The 21,538-nt window shown below is 38.4% G+C and overlaps 1 protein-coding gene and 1 pseudogene across 1 annotated transcript; one reads left to right on the top strand and one right to left on the bottom strand.

Annotated features, from left to right (window-relative positions):
- Positions 1–2,035: 2,035 nt before the first annotated feature.
- LOC114219264 (olfactory receptor 52K1-like) lies at positions 2,036–2,989 on the bottom strand (annotated as a pseudogene).
- Positions 2,990–19,946: 16,957 nt separating this feature from the next.
- Positions 19,947–20,888, top strand: LOC114219419 (olfactory receptor 56B4-like). The gene is given in 1 exon segment (XM_028116990.1): positions 19,947–20,888. A coding segment is annotated over 1 exon segment (942 nt).
- Positions 20,889–21,538: the final 650 nt, after the last annotated feature.

Genomic DNA, 21,538 nt, shown 5'->3' with positions numbered 1-21,538 from the left:
TAAAGAAGAGGTGGTATATATATACAATGGAATATTATGCAGCTATCAAAGGGAATGAAATCTTGCCATTTGCAACGATGTGGATGGAACTGGAGGGTATTATGCTGAGTGAAATAAGTCAATCAGAGAAAATCATGTATCATATGACCTCACTGATATGAGGAATTCTTAATCTTAGGAAACAAACTGAGGGTTGCTGGAGTGGTGGGGGGTGGGGAGGGATGGGGTGGCTAGGTGACAGACATTGGGGAGGCTTTGTGCTATGGTGAGCACTGTGAATTGTGCAAGACTGTTGAATCACAGACCTATACCTCTGAAACAAGTAATACATTCTATGTTAAAAAAAAAAAGCAGCAGCAGCAAGCAAGAGGGGAAGAATGAAGAGGGGGATATCGGAATGGGAGACGAACCAAGAGAGACTATGGACTCTGAGAAACAAACTGAGGGTTCTAGAGGGGAGGGGGTGGGGGGATGGGTTAGCCTGGTGATGGGTATTAAAGAGGGCATGCTGTGCATGGAGCACTGGGTGTTATGCGCAAACAATGAATCATGGAACACTACATCAAAAACTAATGATGTAATGTATGGTGATTAACATAACATAATAATTTAAAAAAATGAATTACATTTGAAAGTTGAGGTATGGTTCATCACAATGATAGCAGCAAAGACAGTAGTGTTAATAGTGATTATTACTGCAATGTTAGTTCTGTGACAACTTATTTCATTTCTTCAATAAAAAGTTATTGAGTGCCTTTATCACAATTTGAGATTTATGTATTCATTTAATCCAAACTACGCATAAGTCAATGTGACTGATGAGGAAATATGCTAGCAATGATACAGTCCATTAAAATAAAAAAAATTTATTTATTAAGTAAACATTTATTGAGTGCCTATCATGTGCCAGGTACTATGCTAAGGATACAATGCAATTTATCATTTCGTAGAGATGGGGGACAGAGATCATTCAACCAATCATATATATATATATATACAGTTTTTAAAGATTTATTTATTTATTTTAGAGAAAGAGAGCATGAGTAGGAATAGCTTGGATAAAGACAGGGAGGTGCATTCCCATTAGGAAGATCCCAAACTACCCATGTGTGGAGGAAGCATGGACTTGAGGAACTTATGTATATGAGGAATACAAAGCACTCAGTCAACACTACATACATTGCAAGGATATGTAAATACTTAAGAACATATAAGAAACACATTAAAAAGGGAGTGCCAATAGTAGGAACTGGAAGAGAATGGCCAAAAGAATTACAAATGAAGACAAAATAAACAATATTTAGAACAATAATTATTGTGTGCAATAAACTTTAACTCAAGGCTCTGCACTTGAGACTAAAAATGAAGAAATGAAAGAAAAATTATCATTACTCTCAGAGGTTAAAAATACATAATAGAGTCAGAGAAGGTCATCCATCTCAAAAACAGGATGAAAGCATGTAGACTAAAGCACTGCTAGAATCAGATGGAACATGAGTATTTTAAAGAATTTCTCTCATGAACCTGAAACTCTAAAGAACTTCCATAGTTTGCCACCCTTATTTCTATGATGCCAAAGTTTTACTGATAGAGAAGGCCTATCAGCTCCCACAGACTGCCTATGTGTCAGTGTCATGATGGTGGGAAGTGGCCCATGTTCTCATATGTACAAATAGGCACCCAATTCATCTTTCCCTGATCTTCTAAGTCACTTGTTCCAGGTCCACAGATGTCCTCATTGTTTCTTAATTCCCTGATGCATTTATCTGGTCAACAAAAGTAAATCATAAACTCTTAGAAGAAAGATGTATTCAAAAAATTACTTGCTTGAAATACCCCAGCACTTCTGTTTTCCATCCCAATACCTAAACACTATATAGACCTCAGAAGAGATTTCCCAACTTCCAAACACGCAAGAAAACTTCATTTGATTTCTCTTGGCTGTCCCTACCAGGTAAAGGACCTGGGCTGTGGCGTTCCCACCCCACAGGGGAGGACCACCTTTGCCCTGAGATCCAGCTGATGAGAACTATACTCAGGTGGGATCAATCTGCTTGGACCTTAACACTTTAAACAGCTGCTCCCAGATCTGCTTGGTCTTGACTCCATAGACAATGGGGTCTAGTGCCGGGGGAAAGAGCAAGTAGAGATTGGCAAGGATGACCTTAGCAGCAGAGGCTGTGGGTAGGCCAAAGCGCTGCATGACCACAGAAAGAAAGCCTGGTCCATAGAAGAAGAGGATGACACAGACATGAGCCACACATGTGCTGTCTGCTTTAGCATGTGCCTCAGGTGAAGAAAAATGAATCACAGTCCTCACAATCTGTCCCTAGGAATAAACAATAAAGCCTACATTGCCCACACCAAGAAAGATTGCTACAGCAAAGGCATAGAGGTTATCCACAGTGGTGGCCCCACAGGCCAACTTTACTGCCGCCATATGCTCACAGTAGGTATAGGCAATTATGTGAGAGCCACAGTAAGGCAGCCAATGGGCCAAGCTTGGAAAGGAGATGGTCAACCCCACACCTCGCAGCACCACCAGGCCTCCAGTCTTGGCAACAACAACCGGGGTAAGAATGGTTGCATAATGTAGTGGGTTACAGATGGCCACAAAATGGTCCATGGCCGTGATCACCAGCACTCCTGACTCCATAGCAGAGAATGCATGGATGAAGAACATCTGGGAAAGACAGGAGTGGGAGCTGATAGCTGTAGCACCAAACCAGAAGATGGCCAGCATCTTAGGCAGAGTGGAGAGGGAGAGAACCAGGTCAACAAAGGAGAGCATGGCAAGAAAGAAAAACATGGGCTAGTAAAGCCTGCGCTCGGTCCAGATAAGAAAAAGCAGAACACAATTTCCAGTCACTGCCAGGAAGAACATGAAGCAAAAGGGAAGTGAGATCCAAATGTGGGCAGCAGTCAGTCCTGGTATACCAGCCAAGAAGAAAGTATGTGGGAAGTTATGAGAATTATTGGAAAGAATCATGGTGATCATCTCACTTAGAAGAGTGAAGGGTTACTGCAAAGAAAGGAGGCAGTTTAAATTCAGTGCATGTGGAGATTGGGAGCTCCAGATATATGGTCCCACTAACAACACTGTCACCATCACTCTTCCCCCATAGGTCGCCATAAACAGTCAAAAATAATTTTCAGTTTAGTTAATATTTCTGCAAGATCTTCAAACACAGAAGAGGCAAGTCAGGTTGGTCCCATGGGAAATGCACTGGGCAAGAAGTTCAGAAACCAGTTTGCAGAATTGAATATGCTAATAAATCTATGACCTGGAGCAATATGACATAACCAGATTTAAGTGGATGCCCAGAAACTAATGTTAAATAAAAATCCTTCCCATCATGCTCACATTCCCAAGTTCTAAATTCTGGACTGGATTTAATCAGCACTGACCTCACATGGTCCTTTAGTCTTATATCACTAACCTTTAACTGAAACTGCCAAAAACCCTAACATCTGGAAACTCCCTTAGTTTGGAGATGTCACACTCCTCCAAACTTCACTTGACTGCCAAGTTACAGAATAAACGGTCCCTGATGATGCCAAAATTGATTAGGTTCTTCCTGCAATTATTCTCCAATCATTTCACAAATGTGTATCTTGTTTCTCTCCCCAGTATCTCAATCCTGTATCTCCCTCTCCTTCAAGGTAGTGGTGTACAGAGGTAGACACAAAGTTCAGATTTGTGGTGATCTGTAAAAAACATATTCATCCAATGGATGGCTATTATGTAGCCAGGAAGAGGTTACTAACCCAAAGGCACATAGTCAAAAATACCATATTATCTCCAGTATTGCTTCCCTCTTCCTTCCTAACCCCTCAGCACCCCCAGGGAACACTGCTGTGTGCGTTGCTGGTGGGGGAGGAGGGGTTGAATGGTGTCAAGAAATATGGCTCTGACCACCTGAGCATCTGCTTCACATTATCCTCAAAGCTGCCCATCCTTAAGCCTCAGCCAGCCTTGTGGAACATGACAGTATCTTCAGAACAGTTTAAGAAATAATTACCTCTAATGCCTCTCAGGACCCAGCAAATGTCCCTCATTATAACCTTGTGCCTCAAGGAAAAGTATGACCCAGTAAGCTCAGCTCCTTTACTTCCATCAGGGAAGAAGATTAAGGGAGGTAGGGGGTCCTAGATCCAGAAGAATCTAGGACACAAATTGAGGTGTCTCCATAAATGTTTCCCTATGACTCACTCTGTGGGTTTCAAAGAGGAACAGACTTAAAAAAGCTTGCTATTGAACCAGGACTAGAAAGATGTTTGCCTGCTTGGGAGTAAGTAATTCTCACACACCTGGTCCTTCCCTTGCCTGTGTCCATATAACACAAAAGGTCCAAATAGACTTTTGATGATCTACACATCATCGACATTGGTGGTATTTCCAATTTTTCCCAGTGATATCAAAAATCATGCATTTCCACCCCAGACAGTCTATCAGATTATCCAGATCTGGGAAGGTTGGTGAAAGTTAATTTGTGGATGAAGCCTGTGTGTATCTCTCTTCCTTGGGCCTACCCTTGGCCACTACTCACCAAAGAGCTGCACTGTTTAACCTACAAAAGGATGAGAAGAAGTTAAGCCACCAGTCAAGTTCCAAGAACAGGGTATTTAATGGGCTCCTTTTCAGGCATTGCCTATAGGGATCCAAAATGAAGCTCCCACCACCCAGACACCAATTCGTACTTCTGCCTCTTCTTCAGACAAAGGTTTAACAAGGTCTCTTCTTCTTACTGGGACCCCAGGGAACAGCCCCAGCAGAGAATATTTTGAATAGCATACTCCAGAGAGGCCTTGCATCCAGAAACAAGGTAAAGCTAACTGCCATAGGGAGTGGGGACTACCTGATTTGATGACCCAAGCATGATCTGATCTAGAGTGAGTGAGGAAGAAGGCAGGGATGGGGAGGGCCAGCACCAGGACCAACATACAACATTACCTAAATGCCCCCCCCCATGATATAGGTGGAACCATGAGAGGAAGAATGGATTAATAAGTAGAAGACTTTATGAGAAAGGATAACCTGCCCAGGGAATAAGAGTGAAGATAATGTCAAATACCTGAACTCAAAATGGTAGGCCAAGTCTTGTAGGTACTACCATCCATATATTATCTCACCTTAAGTGAGATTACCTACAACTCTGTCCCTTCTTAACCAATCTCTCTACATTTGATTCTCATCTCAGCCATCAAAATCACTCCTGAAAATGGTGCCAGGTTAATCTATGGGAGGATATTCAAGATTATGAAGGATCTGGATTGAGAGGGATTTGATGGATTAAGAAGGATTCAAAAAGATTGAGTGTGTACCGCTTACACAAGAGAACACTTGTGGTGACATGCAAGATTTTTCATGGATTCTTCAAGTCCAGGAAGAAAGTCCCTGTGGGGGAAAAATTATTTGTTTTATAAAGCCAAAGAAAAAAAACAGAACAAACCCATGCAAATTTATAGTTCAGGACTCAGTAAGACCTGTGTCTTCAGAATGATGGTCCCTTATCAGAAAGACAAAGGGCAACACATATGGGAAGGGAACAGCACAAGGTTTATTGGTAAGGGTCAGTACCCAAATCAGGTCATCCATTTCTGAGAGCCATGCTCTAAGGGGACCAAACCAGTTCCAGAGGGAAGAAGAAGACATAGCAGGTGTCATTTCAGGTAGAGCCAAGATTAGGAATCCTAATATGAAACACTCAGTTTCCTAACACAGAAGTCAAGTTGGGTAACAGTGAGCTTAAAGCAGAAGATGCTATGATGTCTCTGAAACTGCAAAGAGGTATTATGAGGCGGAAAATACTGGCCCAGAGCCCCAGTGGAGGAGGAAGTAGTAGGCAGAACAAGTAGCAAGAGCAACACAAAGTCCAGTCTAAGAGGCACTGGTAACAGACACAGTAACTCAGGCCCAGAAAATAAAGAAAAGTCTCAGAACTAGAACTCTAGATTAGTGTGACTATGGACTGCTTGACTGAAACCCTGAACCTTTGCCTAAAGTCAGAAATTGTGTAAAATATCAAGAGAATGGAATTCACTAAAGCTCCAAAAATAGTCAAGAGGACTGGGATCAAAAATTTGTATCAAAAAAAAGTATATTTCCTGAGTTCCCCTTAAGTTTGTGGAAAGAAATTCAGAGATTTTAAACATGGTCAAGTGGAAGATACACATCAAACTAAGGCGAAGCACCACCAAAGTCAAAGCAGAGGAATACACAAGGATTTGTGGCCACACCATGGAGAGATGGGAACACCTTGGAGAGCATCTAACTATACCTGTGGGGATCAGGGAAGGCTTCACAAATAAGGCAACATTAAAGAGGAAAGTTGAAGGGTGGAATAGAATATTCCAGAATGACTCACTAGACCTAAAGGGACTCCAAACTCATAAAGTATGGAATTTTGGATAAACAGCTAAAAGATCAATATTGAGGGAACAGTGCAGAGGGATGAGGTTTGAGAGGAAGGTTGGATCCAGACTGTGGCAAGTCTTGAGTGCTCTAACCCACAGCCCTACATGTTAATAAGAGGGCAGTGGCACAGAATGATTCATGCTTAAATAGATTTCTTTCACAGCGTTCTGGGCATAAGAAGATGATGTGATATTAGAGTGGGTAAGAATTGATGAAAATCTGGAAGAAAGCAGTGGCAATGGGGTAAAATGGAGGAAATTGGATCAAGTCTTTACTGGCAAATTCTATCAAACTTTTAAGAAAGAAACAATGACAATCCTTACAATAGAAATAGCAATGCAAACTTTTAGAAAACAAGGGAAGAGGGACCACTTCCCAACCCATTTTATGACAAAATCATATAGACAGTGCAAGATAGGAAAATCCAACGCAAAATCCCTCATGAACACAGATATAAAAATCCTTAACAAATGATTAGCAAATGTGATCCAACAACATATAAAAAGAATATTATATCATGAATAGGTTGGGCTTTCCCAAGAATGCAAGATAAATTGTAATTCAAAATAAATTCTCATCACATTAACAAAATAATGAAAAGCATACATACCATCTATTGGAGACAAAAGTAAAATCATTAGACAAAAACCAACATTCTTTTGTGATAATAATAGAAAAAATGCTCAGCATACTGGAAATAATAGGAAACTTCCCAAACATGATAAAAAGTATCAGTGTAAACCTTTAACATCAAACATAATAGTAAAAAGTTGAGGGCTTTCTCCCTAAAATCAGGATTATCAAGGTTACCCACTCTTACCACTTCTCTTCACCCTTGTACTAGAGGCCCTAACCCTTGAAATAAGACCAAAAACTAAAATCTTATGGATTGGAAAGGCATAAAATGGTTATCACTTGCAGACAATATGACTATGTAGGAAAGTCTAAGATCTGTACTAATAGGTAAATTTAGCAGGGTCACAAGATACAAAGTCAATACAAAATTGATTTTCTGCATTTCCACTAACTAGCTATGAAAAAACTGTAAAATTAAATTCATAAAGTTATAATGTATGAAGGTATCAAAATATATCAAACACTCAGGGATAAATTTGATAAAATACTTCTGAGTCCCTGAAACACTACTGAGAGAAACAAGAGAAGATTTAACTTAATGGAAAGAAATGCTATATTCATGTATTTGCATCCTTGATAACTGCTCTGGCTCTGGGAAGGGTGGGCAGAACATACATTCCAAAAATGGGGTGGGGTAAGGAGCCTCTGATTACCTGGGTCAAGCTTCCAGGTCAACCAGAAGTCATGTCCTCTCAATGACCTCCAACAATCTTAGACCTAATGTAGAAGCTAAAACTATAAATTTTCCAGAAAAAATAAATAGGGTAAAATCTTTGCAACTTTATGTTAGGCAAAGATCGTTTCAATAGGACACAAAAAGCTATAAAATTAAAAGTGATAAATTTGAGTTTGCCAAAATTTAAAAATCTGCTACTTGGAAGACACTATTAAGAAATGAAAAGGCAGGGCGCCTGGGAGGTGCAGTCAGTTGGGTGGCTGACTCTTGGTTTTGGCTCAGGGTCATGAGATCGAGCAGCTCAGCGTCTGCTTCAGATTCTCTCTCCCGCTCCCTCTGCCCCTCCCACTTGTACACGTGCTCTCTCTCTCTCTCCCTCTCTTAAGTAAACAAATACTAAAAAAAGAAAGAAAGAAATGAAAAGGCAAGCCGCAGACTGAAAGTATTTGCATTGCATATATCTGAAAAGGACTTGAATCCAGATTATACAAAGAACTTTTACAAAGCAGTAAGGCAAACAACCCAATTAAAAACAGTAAAAATATTTGAACAGATACTTCTCAAAGGAAGATTTATAAATGGCCAACAAACCAAAAGTGTGTAAAAAGGTGTTCAATGTCATTAGTCATCAAAGAAATGCTAATTAAAACCATAATGACCTACAATGATAGACATAATAGAATGGCTAAAATTAAAAATAAGTGCTAAAGAGCATGGAGAACGACTGGGACTCTTACTTATTGCAGTTGAGAATGGAGAGTGCTACAACCACTTGGAAAACAATTTGGCAAATGTGTTTTAATAAAATTAAATGTATACTTACCACAGAACCCAGCAACTCTATGCCTAAATATTTACCCAAAAGAAATGAAAGTTTTTCATTGAAAAATAATCTATTTTATTGATCATTTCCTTCAAGTAGCCAAACAACAACAGATTTTAGATAAGGTTCAGAATTGTCAATTTGATCCATGTAGATTTAGGTCTTCAGAAATTGCCTCCAGACTGGACCAACAGTCTGACAAGTAAAAAATATGTCAGTGGGGATGCCTGGGTGGCTCATTTGGTTAAGCGTCTGCCTTTGGCTCAGATCATGATCCCAGGGTCCTGGGATTGAGTCCTGCACCGGGCTCCTTCCTCATTAGGGAGCCTGCTTCTCCCTCTGCCTGCTGCTCTCCCTGCTTGTGTTCTCTCTCTCTCTCTCTCTCTCTCTCTCTCTCTGACAAATAAATAAAATCTTTAAAAAAATAAAAAAGTACATCATCAACACCTGTGTCTGAGAAAGGGACATAAATCATGTATAGGAGTTTGCTAAGTAGGTGAGGCTCATGTCTTCCAAAAGTAATAAAAATGGCACCAATCTGAAGTCTGAACATTTGACTGAAGGACTGTAGTAAGTAGATTTGGAATGGTTACTCCCAGTAAATTTCAGGTGATGTTTTTCTTTGATAAACTTTGATGTGAATCCAGTCACCAAGCAGCAAATGGTAGCTTCAGATATCAGTAGGGCTTTTTGAAACTGTGAATAAAATGCCTTGCAACAATCTCATTAGATAGTATCAGATTCATAAATATTTTGCTCACGGGCAGACACTGGGGTCTCATAAATCTGCCCATTACTATTTCATAAGAAAGAGTCCCTGTTTTCTATTGCCTATAGCTCTTGTGCTAATGAAGGCATGGATCAAGACACATGGCCATCAAATCTTAGCCAGTTTATTGTCAAATTTTCATTATACCTACTGAGTCTGAGTGATATGGATAAGGAGCTACCCTTTAATCTGTATGGATTAGAAGTTTTCTTTATAATCTGACCTGGAGAATGTGAGCCCCATCGCTCAATATCATAAATCTTGGAACAGAATATATTCCCATAGTACTCATATAAAAGGTAAAAGAATAAAATCTTTTACAAAAAGTCACTATCAGTCATAGTACCTTATTTTTAAAATTTCTTCAAGACATTATTAAACTCACCTTCTCTGCTATGTGCTCTTAGCTTTTCTAATGGCCTGATCCTTCCTCTTTTAGAATTTGTGTCATGTTCTTCTTAATCTTCACCATCCACCTGAATTTGTTTTTCTAAATAACCTTAACACTTACATATGTACAAGTTTTAGTATCTGATTTCCAGCTTCATGAACAATTTTGGCCCTTCAAGGAACAAATGCATAAGGCCAACCTTCGATAAGAGAAAGAAAGTGAAAAAAATTAATATATAAATACACCTCTAACAAAGTTGTAAATAATAGTTTTGGGTTGATGTCCACTGGCAAAACCTCAGTAGTGGATATCACCCAAGAAAATAATGTAGACTACGAAGAGATCGCTTGAGGAAAGAACACGGGGAAATACAAGCATTAAACATAGGACACAAAAAGAAAATTCGGGACACTGAAAATATGTGGTACTGAAGTTGAATTAATAAGAGTTGATTAATGTAGCTGGATTTGATACTGATATTTTTACTATTTATTAATATACATAATGGAGTACAGAGAGTATGGTATTTTAGCAGCAGAGAGAAAAAAGATTCAATATAACATTTGTTAAACATCTATTATCAGCTAGCTACCCTAAGAGATATGAGGAATAAAATAATGGATAAAATAGGCACAGGCCCTGCTCTCACAGAGTAAAGTAATGGAGAGAAGAGACACACAATGGCAACTGTAATGCTATCCAAAGATTGATAAAAGGGGAAGTTTTGGGCATTATGGTAGTACACAGGAATGGGATCTTAAAAAGACTTGGAAAATCAGGGAAGACTTCTTAGAAGTGATACTTAGGTGAGAAGCCAAAGACTAGAAGTTACCCATGTGAACATAAAAAAATATTCATAAAGAAAGAAAAACATCTCTGAATGCTAAAGGTGAGAGTTTAAGCAATGTATTTGAGAAACCAGGTTCAAGAAAGAGAAATACTAAAAATTTCCCATTTGATTGAATAGTGTGAAGTGAGGTAGGTACACAGACGGACTGCACAGATCCCTCTTCAATGAAGGACTTTCTGTCAGCTAGTAGGAGAGCAGACATCCTCCAGCTATTACCCTCAGGGACTTCTTGGCTATAGAAAGCCCAAGGTCACACCCACCCCTAAGAAGCTTCCATGCGATGACACTGTGAGATGGGGATATGACAGCTGGGACACTTTGGTCTTCTGTGGATTAAACTGTGGTGGGCACTGTTCCCTCCCCTGTGTTAGTTAGCTGAAGCTTTGTCATGCATGCATTGCAGTTTGATTTAACAGATACATTCAGAACATTCCATCTTAAAACAGCAGAATACACATTCTTCTCAAGTGTTCATGGAACATTCTCCAAAATAAATCACATGTTACACAAAACAAACCTCTACAAATTCAAGAAGAACGAAATCCTACCATGCATATTTTCTGACCATAATGCTATGAAACTAGAAGTCAACCACAAGAAAAAATCTAGAAAGTCCACAAATACATGGAGGTTAAATAACATGCTACTAAACAATGAATGGGTCAACCAGGAAATTAAAGAAATTAAAAGGTACATGGAAACAAATGAAAATGAAAACACAATGATCCAAAACCTCTGGGATGCAGCAAAAGTGCTTCTAAGAGGGAAGTTTATAGCAATACATGCCTACTTCAAGAAACAAGAAAAATCTCCAACAACCTAACCTTTCACCAAGAGGAACTAGAAAAATAACAAACAAAACCTAAAACCAGCTAAAGGAAGGAAATAATAAGGGATAGAAGAGAAATAAATGATACAGAGGGGTTCCTGGGTGGCTCAGTCAGTTGAGAGGCCGGCTCCTGGTTTCAGCTCAGGTCATGATCTCAGGCTCCTGGGATCAACCCTGCACTGGGCTCTGTGCTCCGTGGGGAGTCGGCTTCAGGATTCTCTCTCTCTCTCTCTCTCTCTCCCCGTCTCTCGTTGTCACTCTGCCCCTCCCACTGCTTGCTCTGTCTCTCCCTCGCTCTCTCTAAAGTAAATAAATCTTTTTTTTAAAAAAAGAAATAATATAGAAACTAAAATAAATAAATAATAGAACAGATCAATGAAACCAGGAAATAATTCTTTGAAAAAAAAATCAATACAATTGATAAACTTCTAGCCAGACTTACCAAGGAAAAAAAAAAGGAAAGGAGTAAAATATATAAAATCACAATGAGAAAGAAGAAATAACCAACACCACAGAAATACAAACAATTATAAAAGAATATTATGAAAACTCAGCAAATTTTCTATTTGCCAGCAAATTGGACAACCTAGAAGAAATGGAGAAATTTCTAGAAACATATGGACTACCAAAACTGAAACAGGAAGAAACAGAAAATTTGAACAGACTGATAACCAGCAAAGAAATTGAGTCAGTAATCAAAAAACTCCCCACAAACAAAAGTCCAGGTCCAGATGGCTTCACAGGTGAATTCTACAAAACATTTAAAGAAGAGTTAATACCTATTCTTCTCAAACTATTCCAAAAAAATTGAAAAGGAAGGAAAGCTTCCAAATTCATTCTATGAGGCCAGTATTACCCTGATACCAAAACCAGATAAAGACTCCACTGAAAAAGAGAACTATATAGGTCAATATCCCTGACGAACATAGATGCAAAAAATCCTCAAGAAAATACTAGCAAACCAAATTCAACAATGCATTAAAAAAAAATCATTGACCACAATCAAGTGATTTATTCCTAAGTTGCAAGTGTGGTTCAATTCTCACAAATCAATCAATGTAATATATCACATCAATAAGATAAAGGGTAAGAACTATTTGATCATTTCACTAGATGCAGAAAAAGCATTTGACAAAGTCCAACATCCATTCATGATAAAAACCCTCAACAAAGGAGGTTTAGAGGGAACGTACCTAAATATAATAAAGGCCATCTATGAGAAACCCATAGCTAACATCATCCTTAATGGGAAAAAATTGAGAGCTTTTTCCCCTAAAGTCAGGAACAAAACAAGGGTGTCCACTCTCACCACTTTTATCCAACATAGTACTAGAAAGTCCAAGCTAGAGCAATCAGACAACATAAAGAAATAAAAAGCATCCAAATTGGTAAGGAAGTAGTAAAACTTTCACTATTTGCAGATAACATGATACCATATACAGAAAACCTGAAAGAACAGCAACAACAACAACAACAAAAATGAAAGACACAACCAAAAAACTGCTAGAGCTGATAAATGAATTCTGTAAACTCGTAGGATACAAAATCAATGTACAGAAATCTGTTGCATTTCTATACACCAATAATGAAGCAGCAGAAAGAGAAATTAAGAAAACAATACCATTTACAATTGCACCCAAAATAATAAGACATCTAGGAATAAATCTAACCAAAGAGGTGGAAGACCTATACTTTGAAAACTATAAAACATTGATGAAAGAAATTGAAAAGGACACAAAGAAATGGAAAGACATTCTATTATCATGGATTGGAAGAACAAATATTGTTGAAATGTCTGTATTACCCAAAGTAGTCTATACACTTAATGTAATCTCTACCAAAATACCAACAGCATTTTTTACAGAAAAAGAATAAACAATCTCAAAATTTGTATGAAACCACAAGACCCCAAACACCCAAAGCAACCTTGAAAAAGAAAAACAAAGCTGGAGGGATCACAATTCTAGACCTCCAAGTTCTATTACAAAGCCATAGTGATCAAGACAGTATGGTACTAACACAAAAATAGACACATAGGTCAATAGAGCAGAATGGAAAATCCATAAACAAACTCAAAATTATATGGTCAATTAATCTGCAACAAAGCAGAAAGAATATCCAATGGGAAAAAGACAGTCTCTTCACCAAATGGTGTTGGGAAAACTGGACAGCAAGACGCACAAGAATGAAACTGGACCACTTTCTAATACCAAACACAAAAATACATTCAAAATGGATTTGCAAATGACGTCTTCAATAAAGGATTAGTATTGGGGCGCCTGGTGGCTCAGTCATTAAGCATCTGCCTTCGGCTCAGGTCATGATCTTGGGGTCCTGGGATCAAGCCCCGCATCAGGCTCCCTGCTCCACAGGGAGCCTGCTTCTCCCTCTCCCACTCCCACTGCTTGTGTTCCCTCTCTTGCTGTGTCTCTCTCTGTCAAATAAATAAATAAAATAAAATAAAAATAAAATAATGAAACAACAAATGTTGGAGAGGTTGTGGAGAAAAGGGAACCCTCTTACACTGTTGATGGGAATGCAAGTTGGTACAGCCACTTTGGAAAACAGTGTGGAGCTGCCTCAAAAAATTAAAAAAAGAGCTACCCTATGACCCAGCAATTGCACTCCTGGGTATTTACCCCAAAGACACAGATGTAGTGAAAAGAAGGGCCATATGCACCCCAATGTTCATAGCAGCAACGTCCGCAATAGCCAAACCGTGGAAAGAGCTAAGATGCCCTTCAACAGACGAATGGATAAAGAAGATGTGGTCCATATATACAGTGGAATATTACTCAGCCATCAGAAAGGATGAATACCCAACTTTTGCATCAACATGGATGGGACTGGAGGAGATTATGCTAAGTGAGATAAGTCAAGCAAAGAAAGTCAATTATCATATGGTTTCACTTATTTGTGGAACATAAGGAATAACATGGAGGACATGAGGAGAAGGAAGGGAAAAATGAAGTGGGGGGAGACGAACCATGAGAGACTATGGACTTTGAGAAACAAACTGAGGGGAGGGCGGTGAGGGGGTGGGTTAGCCTGGTGATGGGTATTAAGGAGGGCACATACTGCATGGAGCATGGGGTGTTATACACAAACAATGAATCATGGAACACTACATCAAAAACTAATGATGTATGGTGACTAACATAACATAATAAAATTAAATTAAATTAAAAAATAAAATAAAGGGTTAGTATCCAAATTACATAAAGAACTTATAAAAGTCAACATCCAAAAAACAATTAATCCAATTTAAAAATGGGCAGAACACATGAACAGACATTTTTCCAAAGAAGACATAAAGACGACCAACAGACACATGAAAAATGCTCATCACTCATCATCAGGGAAATACAAATTAAAACTACAATGAGATATCACATCTCATCCGTCAGAATGGCTAATATCAACAATACAAGAAACAGCAAGTGTTGGTGAGGATGTGGAGAAAAAGGAACTAGTGCACTGTTGGTGGGAATGCAAACTGGTGCAGCCACTCTGGGAAACAGTATGGAGGTTCCTCAAACAGCTGAAAATAGAGCTACCTTATGATCCAGCAATCACACTACTGGCTCTTTACCCAAAGAATACAAGAACTAATTCAAGGGGATACATGCAACGCTATGTTTATGGCAGCATTATTTACAATAGTCAAGATACAGAAGCAACCCAAGCATCCTTCAATTGATGAATGGATAAAGAGGATGTGATATATATATATTCTTTTTTATGGTTGAGTAATATATAAGGGAATATTACTCAGCCATAAAAAAGAATGAAATCTTGCCATTTGCAACAACATGGATGGAGCTAGAGTATTATGCTAAGCAAAATAAGTCAGAGAAAGACAAATACCATATAATTTCCCTCATATGTGAATTTAAGAAACAAAAGGGAAGAAATAAGAGAGAGAGAGAAATCAAGAAACAGACTTTTAATTATAGAGAACAAATGGATGATAACCAGAAGGGATGTGGGTGGGCGGATGGGTTAAATAGGTGATGGGGATTAAGGAGTGCAGTTGTCATGATGAGTGTCAAGTGATATATGGAAGTGCTGAATTACTATATTGTATACCTGAAATTAACTGTATGTTAACTACCTAGAATTAAAATAAAATTTAAAAAAAGAAAAAGTAAATGGCTAACCTAAACATTTTAAAAAGACAGAGGGACCACATAATAGTGCTTTCCATGGGACTGGGGGCTGAGTATTTCTATTCCCTGAGCCAGGCTTCACATACGTCTAAGATCACTGGGGGCCATTTGGGGCTATGGCAAAAAGACACCATGCCTTGGTTCACACAAGAAAAAAGATTACAGAGAGCCTCATGGAGGACCTAGGGAGTAGCCAAAAAGGTCTAGGGCAACTCTGGGCTCCAATCTGTGCAACTGCTCAGGGCCCAGGGGAGAGGAGAAATTGTACTCCCAGCAACAAAGGCATAAAAGACAGGTGGAGCCAAGAGAATAGAAGCAGCTATAGAAGGCAGTTCCACTTGGAAAGGATCTCTACAGGACCTCCTAGCAGGGAGTAACCAGGGGTCAAGGGGAAGGAAGGGGAGGGGAGGGCACCATTTTCCGGTTCTATGTTTCTAGCTCTGGGTTCTGGTTGCCCTGCCTCTCTTTCTCCCCATCCTTGGCTTCCTTCTTTTGATACTTCTGACTTTGGCCCTCTTATTCCTCAAGAGCCTCCCTAAAGAGACAAAAGCCTGAGGTCTGGAAAACAAGTGAGAAAAATGAGACTGAGCAATTCTCTGGACAGTAGAAACCCCTGCATAAAAAGAGCAACCAAAGGCTGCATCTCGGAGCCCAACACTGGGGAGGCATGCTGTCAAAGCTGAAAGAATGGTGCCAACAGGAGATCCTCCCATTTAAGTTATGGATCCAAGACCCTGAAAAGAGATAGTGATTGAATTTACCCATTTCTGATTTTTTTAAAAATCAAGAACTAGAAATAGACATCAAATCATCAAAACTAATAGAGACCATTCATCAGAAAATATTAGCCAGTGGCACACCAAAGGGAAAGTTCTAGAGATATTCTACTTCAAGTCCAGACCTAGACACAGATGTTGACTATCACTGTTCCCTTATATTGTTTAGAAGTGTATAAACATTTTAATATGATGCAAAATAAAAACTTACAATAGTCAAACTTATCTAACTGTAGGAAATATATTCTTCTACCAAAAACAATGTGAAACAGAAAATTTACTAAAACACTATTAGCTTTGGAAAGCAATAGTGTAAAAGAGCTATATTTTGGAAAGAGTCTTAAAAAACAATAGTCATCAGGAGTTTTCTTAGGTAACAGTAGCCAATCAGGAAATACAAAGAGAGGCGCCTGAGTGGCTCAGTCAGTTAAGTGGCTGCCTTCGGCTCAGGTCATGATCCCAGGGTCCTGGGATCGAGCCCCACATTGGGCTCCCTGCTTGGCGGGAAGCCTGCTTCTCCCTCTGCCTGCCACTTCCCCTGCTTGTGCTCTCTCTCTCTGTCAAATAAATAAATAAAATATTTTCTAAAAAAAAGGAAATACAATGAGAGACAAAAGTAATAACAGTAGAAAAAAATTCCAAAAATATCTATGACAAAAAAGGAAAAACATATAGATTTCTGAATGGAAAGAATCAATGGATAAAGACATCAATTCTTCCATAATTAATTTGTATTTTAATATATAATATTCCAAAAAATAGCATTTAAATTAACTAATTTAAAACATTTTTTGAAGTTATTACTAAGAATCTCCCCTATTGTGTGGTAAATACATGAATCAATTGGTAGTGACACTAAGAACAGAAAAGATTGTCCTGGGAGGCAGTGATCTTTGAATATAGGTTGTGATTTAATATGTGACCAAAAAAGGGCATTCAGAATAATGGGAAAAAAGAAGTCTCATTTATTGAATGATGCTGAAACAATTGTTTGACTATTAGTGGGGAGAAATTAGATACTTTTTCACTCCATGTGAAATTTCAAATTCTTTCTATTTCTTTCTTTCTTTCTTTCTTTCTTTCTTTCTTTCTTTCTTTCTTTATTTATTTATTTATTTTAGAGAGAGAGAGACAATGGGCTGGGGAGGGAGAGGCAGAAAGAGAAGGAGAGAGAAACTCTCTCAATATCACAACCCTGAGAGCAGACCTGAGCCAAAACTAAGAGTCAGACACTCAACCAACTATGCCATCCAATCACCCCTGAAATTTCAATTTTTTTTTAATTAAGTTAAAATAGGGGCACCTGGGTGTCTCAGTCATTAAGCGTCTGCCTTTGGCTCAGGTCATGATCTCAGGGTCCTGGGATCGAGCCCCGCATTGGGCTCCCTGCTCAGCAAGAAGCCTGCTTCTCCCTCTCCCACTCCCCCTGCTTGTGTTCCCTCTCTCACTGTGTCTCTCTCTGTCAAATAAATAAATAAAATCTTTTTTAAAAAATTAAATTAAATTTTCATAAAGAATATGCTATTAAATATTTATTAAAATACTGATTTTGCAGCATTAAAAGTTTAAAAGTCACAAAATAATATAAAAACTACAATTGTTATGACTATATAAAAGTTTGTGTATGCATGTGTGTAAATCATTTTTTAGAAAAGATAGAATTTAATGGAAAATGAATTGAAGGAAGTATTTCCAGAAAATTCAAGAGGTAATACCCTTAAGATATAATGAAATAAAAAAAGATATAGTGAAATCCATACAAATTAATAAGGTTGTACTGTTAGACTCCACACTGAGCATTTGAAAAACATTATTTCATTTAATACTATGAGATAAGTTGCACATAAAGACAAAAGAGAAAATTAGTGAAGAAGCACATAAGTGGAAAATAAATCTTTGAAAATGTCAAAGTTCAAAAAAAAAAAGAAAATGTCAAAGGTCACTCAACAGTGAAGTGAAAACTGAACCAAAATTGAAATTTCAATTTTTACTTACTCTATTAATAAAGATTTTTAAACTAAAATTCCTAATTCGGGATGTGATGAAATGGATGGATGTAGTAACATAAACACAATCTTGAGCAAACGCTGGGTATGTAAAGTACTACAGTGTATCTATGAAGCAACATTTCAGTAGACATCAAGAGTGCCTGGGTGGCTCAGTTGGTTGGGCAACTGCCTTCAGCTCAGGTCATGATCCCGAGGTGCCAGGATCGAGTCCCGCATCAGGCTCCCTGCCGCTCAGCAGGGAGTCTGCTTCTCCCTCTGACCCTCCTCCCTCTCATGTGCTCTCTCTCTCTCTCATTCTCACTCTCTCAAATAAATAAATAAATAAAATCTTTGAAAAAAAAGGCATTTAAAATACCCATATTCTCGTACAGGGGCAGAATAGCTTCTTGAAAAACAATTTGGCAGTATCAATCAAAATCTTTCTTTTTCCATTTCACCCCCCAATTCACTCTTAGAAATTTTCCTATAAACTTATACATATCCCAAAAGATATATGAACAGTACATTTAGTACATCATTTTTTACAGTAACAAAATACTCGAAACAAATTGAATGTCAGAAGTTCTCATTAAATTATCAGATATCCATGTGGTAGAAAATCATGTACTTAACAGTGAGGCATATCTAGTTTGTGATATGGAGCAGTCTCAAGATAATTAAGAAAGAAAAGGAAAGGAAACAAAGATAAAGGGTATGATGAGTATGCTAACATTTGCTTTTGTCTTTTATAAGAAAAATATAGGTAGATTCTTGTTCATGCAAAAACTATCTCTGGAAGAATTCCTAAGAAACTTCAGTTACTGGCTGCCTCTGGGGAAAAGGAAGGGATTTAGGAGACCCAAGCACAGAAGTCTTACTGTCTGTTGTTTATATTTTTTATTTTATTTGACTTTTAACCATGTATATTTATAACACTTAAAATCAAAATATTACTGAAAATAAAATTCTAAGATGGCTATGTTCTTTGTATGTATCACTTTTGTATCATTTTAAAAACTCTACTTAAAGGAAATAATCTGAAAATAAGATAGTGGTGAGTAAAGTATGGTACAGCCAAATTTAGAAATATAAAACAGTCACCAAAATTAAGATTCTAAATTGCTTTTAATGATACTGGAAAGTTGTGGTTTATTTATTCATCCATGTCATAAATTTTTACTGAGTGCCTATTTTATGTCCTAGAACACAATACTAAAATACAAAGGCAAGATACAACATTATCCTCATATAATGATGTAAACTGCTTAAATATAAGATAGAAAAATGGAAGGAAACCAAATATTAATCTTTGTTATCTGTTGGTAAGAAGATTATTCTTGATATATACATTTGAACATGCTTATTAGATACACAGGTAGTAATGATAAATGGTTATTACAACCTTTATGTTTAGAACAAATTTTGGCTTATTTTATTACTCCCCTGTGGAATATTTCCAGGAGCAAAAAAAAAAAAAAAATGTTGAGGGTTATTCACACATAAAAGAAACTGGATCATTGGTGGGAGTCTGCATTATGAGGACCCTGAGCTGAACTTTCAAATGCAATCTTCTTCCTATTTCAGTTTTATGGACAGACACTGAGAATGGGGCACCTGCACCATGGATCCCTCCACTGGTGTTACCAACAGTTCCAGCCTCCAGATTTCCCAGTTCATCCTCATGGGGCTCCCAGGTATTCACACCTGGCAGCACTGGCTCTCCCTGCCCCTGGCTCTGCTCTACCTCTTAGCTCTTGGTGCCAACATCCTCATCATGATCACCATCCAACGTGAGGTCATGCTGCATGTGCCTATGTAGCATTTTCTGGGCATACTGGCCGTTGTGGACATGGGCCTGGTCGCCACCATCATGCCCAAGATCCTGGCCATTCTCTGGTTTGATGCCAAGGCCATCAGCCTCCCTGAGTGCTTTGCTCAGATCTATGCCATCCACTCTTTTATGGGCATGGAGTCAGGCATCTTCCTCTGCATGGCTGTTGATAGATATGTGGCCATCTGCTACCCCCTTCGGTACCCCTCCATAGTCACCGAGGCTTTCGTGATCAAAGCCACACTGTCCATGGTGCTCAGGAATGGCCTGCTGACCATCCCAGTGCCCATCCTGGCTGCCCAGCGACACTACTGCTCCAGGAATGAAATTGACCACTGCCTGTGCTCTAACTTGGGGGTCACCAGTCTGGCCTGTGATGACATCACTGTGAACAGATTTTACCAACTGATCTTAGCTTGGATCCTGATTGGCAGTGATATGGCTCTGGTTTTTTCTTCTTACGTGTTAATCCTTCACTCTGTGCTAGGGTTGAACTCACCAGAAGCAATGTCGAAGGCTCTGGGTACCTGCAGCTCCCATCTCATCCTCATTTTCTTCTCCTACACAGGTATTATTGTGCTGTCTGTCACACACCTTGCAGAGAAAAAGATCCCACTAATCCCTGTACTCCTTAATGTGCTGCACAATGATATCCCCCCTGCACTCAGTCCCATGGTCTATGCACTCAGGATGCAGGAGCTGAGATTGGGCTTCCAGAGACTGCTTGGCTGAGTGAAGATACGTCCACCAAGTAACTCCAGGTTTAGAAGGCGTGTGTGGAAAGGACAGAGGTTTTAGATCTCACTAGACCTGGGTTGTAATCTGCCTTTATCTCTCAGTAGGAAAAAAAAAATGGCCAATAAAATCATGAAAACTGTCAGTCTCACTGATCAAAATATGCATATGAAAATTACTATGTGAAATTTCCTGTTACCAAAGTAAGAATAGAAAAGTGAAATGTTCTTTCTTTTATTAATGGATTGTATCACATTGATCGATTTGTGGATGTTGAATCAACCTTGAAGCCCAGGAATAAATCCCACTTGGTCGTGGTGAATAATCCTTTTAATGTACTGTTGGATCCTATTGGCAAAAAAAAAAGAAAAGAAAAGAAAAGAAAAGTGAAATGTTGCTGACCATGGATGCGATTCTGAGACTGATACTCTTACCCAGAGCTGGTAGGAATGTCAAGTGGCCCAAGTGCACCAAAAAGTAATTTGATAAAATTTTCTGAAATGTTTGTAAATGTTCATATTCTTTTATCCAGTAATCTTGTATTTAGAAAAAAATCCAAAGGAAATAGTCTAAATGTAAGCAAAAATTTATTCCAAAAAATTCACTAATAGTAATAGAAAATGAAGACTTTAAAACTATTTGCATGA

This window comes from Eumetopias jubatus, unplaced genomic scaffold (genome assembly GCF_037043125.1).
Source record: "Eumetopias jubatus isolate StellerSeaLion01/CBP00866 unplaced genomic scaffold, mEumJub1_p1.0 scaffold_13, whole genome shotgun sequence".
Classification (NCBI taxonomy): domain Eukaryota; kingdom Metazoa; phylum Chordata; class Mammalia; order Carnivora; family Otariidae; genus Eumetopias; species Eumetopias jubatus.
The sequence above is the reverse complement of the archived record's forward strand: the minus strand, read 5'-3'. Positions and strand labels throughout refer to the sequence as shown.